Source organism: Otolemur garnettii, unplaced genomic scaffold (genome assembly GCF_000181295.1).
Source record: "Otolemur garnettii isolate 467f Iridium unplaced genomic scaffold, OtoGar3 scaffold00021, whole genome shotgun sequence".
Taxonomy (NCBI): domain Eukaryota; kingdom Metazoa; phylum Chordata; class Mammalia; order Primates; family Galagidae; genus Otolemur; species Otolemur garnettii.
The window spans coordinates 17901669-17907878 of record NW_003852416.1 but is presented as its reverse complement, the minus strand read 5'-3'; the positions used below and the strand labels follow the sequence as shown (position 1 = coordinate 17907878).

The following is a 6210-nucleotide window of genomic DNA, read 5'->3' as shown; positions in this document are numbered from 1 at the left end:
CTGGGCTGGATTCAAACCTGCCACCTTAGGTGTATGTGGCTGGCGCCTTAGCCACTTGAGCCACAGGTGCCGAGCCTCCAGAGAAGTCTTAGGATAAGAATCACTTAAGCCCAAGAGTTGGAGGTTGTTGTGAGTTGTGATGTTACAGTGCTCTACAGGGCAACATAGTGAAACTCTGTCTCAAAAAAAAAAAGAATACTCAGTTATTTGGGAAATATCTCAACAGAATAATAATTCCTTTTTTACATTGGATCTTTGCTATGAAAAAGAATTATTATTGTTATTTTTTTTTAGAGATAGAGTCTTACTTTGTCACCCTCAGTGCTTGGCGTCACAGTTCACAGCAACCTCCAACTCTTGGGCATAGGCAATTCTCTTGCTTCAGCCTCCTGAGTAGCTGGGACTACAGGTGACTGCTGCCACACCCAGCTATTTTTTGTTGCAGTTTGGCCAGGGCTGGGTTTGAACCTGCCACCCTCGGTATATGGGACCAGTGCCCTACTCACTGAGCCACAGGCACCACTCATAAAAAAATAATTATTTACCTGACCTGTCTCTTCAAATCTTTTTCTGTCCGCACTGTCAATTACATATATCTGTAAAGAAACAGAAGGAGGTTACTTCCATAGGCAGAGGTAGAGACAGGGCAACAGGTGATCCCCCACCAGCAGACTTCTGATTAGCACACTAAACAGAAATTGGTCATTCTCACCTTACCTGTAGAAGCAAAACTAATAAACGAATTAATTAATTAATTAAATGGGGAGGCACAGAAAATACCTCTAGCAAAGTTCCAAAGTCTAGGAATTCAAGAAAGCCAAGTGGGATAAAATAGATATAATGGGCAACAGCTATGTCACTAAACATTCTTACTTGATCTACTCTGTTAATCTTTATTATAACTCTTTGATTTAGATTTCATTATTTTCTTATCTTATACATAAATTAATGTAAGCCCAAATAATCTAAGTTGCCCAAGTTACATCTGGTCCTTGACAAACTCAAAGCCCATGGGACAGTTAAGTCCACAGTTGCTCTCAGCCACTCTGCTATACTGCTTCTTCCCAGATCACCAGACTGGAAGGGATGGTGTTTTGAGGTATTTACAATCCTTTATTCCTTGAATATCATGGCTCTGAAAGTACCATCTGCGGGATGAACTACATGCTGCCTTCAGACACTGACATAGGAGACAGTGATCTCTTCCCATTTCTACCTTCTCAGGCTGCTCTGTTTAGGGCAGCAGTTCTCAACCTGTGGATTGTGACCCACAGGAACGGTATTAAAGGGCCGTGGCATTAGGAATGTTGAGAACCACTAATTTAGAGGTCAAGATCAAATTCTAGAAATAATAAGGGCACAAGCTTTGCTAGAAGCAAGAGAACTATTGAGATTTTTCAAAAATTCTAAGTTTCAAGCTTTCTCCCGAATCCCTGAATTTTAGTTATTACATAAAAAACATCCTATAGCAATAAGCAAAATAAGGTAAGATAAAAAAAGAAAGAAAAATCACCTATAGTTATGGCACCCAAACAGATTCATTATTTTATTTCCTATGGAAAATTCCATTCTAATCTTCTTTCATATGAAAATTAAGGAAAATTACAGATATAATTTTATAATTAAATGAAATATTAAGTGTTTTCCCATTTGCTGATCTAAAATGTATCATTTTTTTTTTTTTAGAGACAGAGTCTTACTTTATCGACCTTGATAAGAGTGCTGTGGCATCCCAGCTCACAGCAACCTCTAACTCCTGGGCTTAGGCAATCCTCTTGACTGTCCCAAGTAGCTGGGACTACAGGTGCCTGACATAACGGCTGGCTATTTCTTGTTGCAGTTTGGCTGGGGCCGGGTTTGAACCTGCCACCCTCAGTATATGGGGCCAACGCCCCACCCACTGAGCCACAGGTGCTGCCCTAAAATGTATCAATTTTTCAAACATACTTTGAAGAATTTAAAATTGTTATTAAACTAATAGCATAATGGAAATACCTCTTTTAAAAGAGCATAATTAACTAAAAAGAAGAACAGAAACCAATCTTCAACTCTCATCATTACATGCCTTAAATTACATAAGTTACAGGCATTTCTGTACACAAGTCTAATTCTGTAATATAAAGAAAATCCTTTTTTTTTTTTGAGACAAAGTCTCACTGGTCACCCTTGGTAGAGCGCTGTGGTGTCTTAGCTCACAGCAACCTCAAACTCTTGGGTTCAAGTGATCCTCCTGCCTCAGCCTCCCAAGTAGCTGGGACTACAGGCACCCGCCACAACGCCTGGCTATTTTTTTTTTTTTTTTTGCAGTTTTGGCCAGGGCCAGTCTTGAACCTGCCACCCCTGGTATATGGGGCTGGTGCCCTACTCCTTGAGCCACAGGCGCCACCCTATTTTTTTTTTAAGAGATGAGGTCTCATTCTGGCTCAGGCTGGTCTCAAACCTGTGAGTTCAGGCAATCCACCCACCTTGGTCTCCCAAGCGCTGGGATTACAGGTGTGAGCCACCATGCCTGGCCTAGAAAATCCACTCTTTTGATAAAAAAAACACAATTAAAATTCTCCTCTCATTTAGAGTCACTAGTGCTAAATACTATACCAGGAGTTCACCCTGGCGAAGTTCACCCTTTCTTTCTTTCTTTTTTTGGAGACAGAACCTCAAGCTGTCCCCCTGGGGAGAGTGCTGTGGCATTACAGCTTACAGCAATCTTCAACTCCTGGGCTCAAGCGAATCTACTGCCTTAGCCTCCCAAGTAGCTGGGACCACAGGTGCCCGCCACAATGCCAGGCTGTTTTTGTTTTGGTTGCAGCCGTCATTGTTGTTTTTACGAGCCCGGGCTGGATAAGAACCCGCCACCTTAGGTGTATGTGGCTGGCGCTTTAGCCACTTGAGCCACAGGCGCTGAGCTCACCCTTTTTGTCCTGAAGAATATTCTAGGTTTTTACTAGGAGAACCATAGGAGGAGAAAGGCTGAGTTCATTGTTTCAATATTTTTTATGGTCTTATTATTTTTGTTAATATTACTCCGACTCGATGTCAGTAAATGTATTCATGGATTCTACACATAACAGATACTCAAAATTCAGTGATGACTATCTGATAAGTCACTATGCAGAACATGGTGGCAGCTTAGTTTTCTACCGGGGAGAGGACATTTTGGAAGTAGCATGCACAGTAGAAACATAGGTGTAGAGAGAATACATACAATGGGAGAGCGAATCTCCATATAAAAGACCTAATTCATACTATTTGGGAGTTTACAGTAGACTAGGATAATCCCAACTCATGCAGTAGTCCAGAAAAGATGGGATGGAGAGAAGGGTCAGGAGATGGCTGGGAGTGCTGCCTGGAGGCTGTGTGTGGCTCACTGGGCAAGAGAAGCAGGAAATTAGGAATTAGGAAGCTGGAAAAAGCTGTGCTGGGAAAGGAAGGCTAGGAAGGAAGGTGAGAGTAGGGAAGAGGAGGCTGATAAGGCTAAGAATATGGGATTGACGATATAGTTAAGAAATTGAGGTTTGATATGATGAAAAACAGATAGGTGGGAGAGGATGATGAGAGATGGTGAGACAGTTTTAGTAGTAGACAAGAAAGATGACAAGGCTCGGCGCCTATAGCTCAAGCGGCTAAGGCGCCAGCCACATACACCTAAGGTGGCGGGTTCGAATCCCCAGCCCGGACCCGCCAAAACAACAATGACGGCTGCAACCAAAAAATAGCCGGGCGTTGTGGTGGGCGCCTGTGGTCCCAGCTACTTGGGAGGCAGAGGCAGGAGACTCGCTTGAGCCCCAGGAGTTGGAGGTTGCTGTGAGCTGTAATGCTACAGCACTCTACCCAGGGGGACAGCTTGAGGCTCTGTCTCAAAAAAAAAAAAAAAAAAAAAGATGACGAAATACCAGAGAACCCAGAGGCTGAAGGTCAATGAAAAGAAAGCTTTGATTTTTTTTTTTTGCAGTTCTTGGCCGGGGCTGGGTTCGACCCCGCCACCTCTGGCACATGGGGCCGGCTACTCCCTTAAGCCATAGGCACCGCCCAAAAGCTTTAATTTTTACAAATAATTATTTGCTATTTATTGCTTTGACATGAAATTTCACAGGACACATTGCCATTTTAAGATTCAAAAGGATTTTCCTAAACTAAATACAAATTCTTCCTATCATTTAGTGTTTTTCTCAATTAGCTTTTATAAAATTTGAAAATTACTATACAATAATTCTAGGAATTTAAGTCTATAAAAGACCTGCCCCTTTTATTTCTCAAAAAAAAAAGGCCAAGTAAAAAAGTCATAGGTACAAACTAGACTCTGATATCTTTTATTTATTTATTTATTTATTTTTGCATTTTTTGGCCAGGGCTGGGTTTGAACCCGCCACATCTGGCATATGGGGCCAGCGCCCTACTCCTTTGAGCCACAGGTGCCACCCTCTGATCTCTTTCTGCAACAGTACCCGGTATATCCTTGTCCTGGTTGTCCCCTCCCCAGCCCTTCCCAGTTTCTCCATGTAGTATCCATTTCCTTCTGGACAAGAGATGAAAGATAGCCTTCTATTTCTTCTTCTTTTTTAAAACATCTCTGATATATTTGCTATTTTTATTTTTTTATTTTTTGCAATTTTTGGCCGGGGCTGGGTTTGAACCTGCCACCTCCGGCATATGGGGCTGGTGCCCTGCTCCTTTGAGCCACAGGTGCTGCCCCTGCCTCTTCTTCCTACTATTATTTTTAAATAGTATAGCTATTAGTTAATCAAGTCATGCAAAAAAAAATTTTTTTTTAAATTTAAAATCTCCAAACTAGGCTCGGCGCCTGTGGCTCAAGCAGCTAAGGTGCCAGCCATATACACCTGAGCTGGCAGGTTCAAATCCAGCCTGGGGCCAACAGCTGCAACCAAAAAAAAAAAAAAATACCCAGGCGTTGTGGCGGGTGCCTGTAGTCCCAGCTACTTGGGAGGCTGAGGCAAGAGAATTGCTTAAGCCCAGGAGTTGGAGGTTGCTGTGAGCTGTAATGCCATGGTACTCCACCTAGGGCTACAGCTTGAGGCTCTGTCTCACATACAAAAAATCCCCAAACTAATCATCAATAAAAAATATATTGTCTTTAACCAGAAAGTATCAGGGAAGCTTAAACATTTATTCTGCATTAAAATGATACACATTTTCTTTTTTTTTTGAGACAGAGCCTCAAGCTGTCACCCTGGGTAGAGAGCTGTTGCATCACAGCTCACAGCAACCTCCGACTCCTGGGCTCAAGCGAGTCTTCTGCCTCAGCCTCCCAAGTAGCTGGGACCATAGGCGCCCGCCACAACGCCTGGCTAGTTTTTGGTTGCAGCTGTCATTGTTGTTTGGCAGGCCCGGGCTGGATTCGAACCCGCCCCCTTAGGTGAATGTGGCTGGTGCCTTAGCCACTTGAGCCACAGGCGCCGAGCCAATGATACACATTTTCAAAAATAAATTATAAAACACACTCTAGAGTAAGGTTGTAATCCAGAACACTCAGCATGATGCTCAGGCAAACCCAATTCACTTTTTTTTGGCAATTGTTTTGAAATTCTTACTTGGTTATGGGAAGACTTAGAGAAAAAGATTTTTTTCTTGATGGAAGTCCAGCCAACTCTGGCTCACTCCGCGTGTGAGTGAGGAGAGTTCTTTGTTTCTTCTTTTGCCTCTGCTCCTCCTCCCTCCTGCTGCCACCTTTTGGCCATTTTATTCTCATAAGAATATCTCCACCATCCAGCAACAAGAAGATGACGCTAAAAAGTGAGGCTTTTTATTGATAGCTTGAGCAAAAATCTAAGAGGGAGATGGAACTGACAAATGAGGTGTCTGGGTAATCTGTGGTTTTCAGTTACGCATGCTCTTTCCAGCCTCTGGTAGTACTGACGCATAATGGTGCCTGGTGTTGTGGACATGATACAACAGACTGGTTATTTTGAGATCTATCTCACTTGATGTCCTACACTTGAGATATGGAAATGATAACAAACTTACTCCATTTAAATTATGTTAATTTAATTTAATTTTATTATTTTTTTTTGAGACAGAATCTCAAGCTGTCCCCCTGGGTAGAGTGCTGTTGCATCACAGCTCACAGCAACCTCAAACTCCTGGGCTCAAGCGAGTCTCCTGCCTCTGCCTCCCAAGTAGCTGGGACGACAGGTGCTCGCCACAACGCCCGGCCATTTTTTGGTTGCAGCTGTCATTGTTGTTTGGCGGCCCGGG

The 6210-nt window shown here is 42.9% G+C and overlaps 1 protein-coding gene across 1 annotated transcript in view; it reads right to left on the bottom strand.

Moving 5' to 3' along the window:
- ARL3 (ADP ribosylation factor like GTPase 3) overlaps nucleotides 1-6210 on the bottom strand; it is a 57706-nt gene that overhangs the window by 14902 nt on the left and 36594 nt on the right. Inside the window, exon 4 of the mRNA XM_023511789.1 lies at nucleotides 546-596. Coding sequence (XP_023367557.1) covers nucleotides 546-596 — 51 coding nt within the window. The remainder of the gene's footprint in view (nucleotides 1-545; nucleotides 597-6210) is intronic.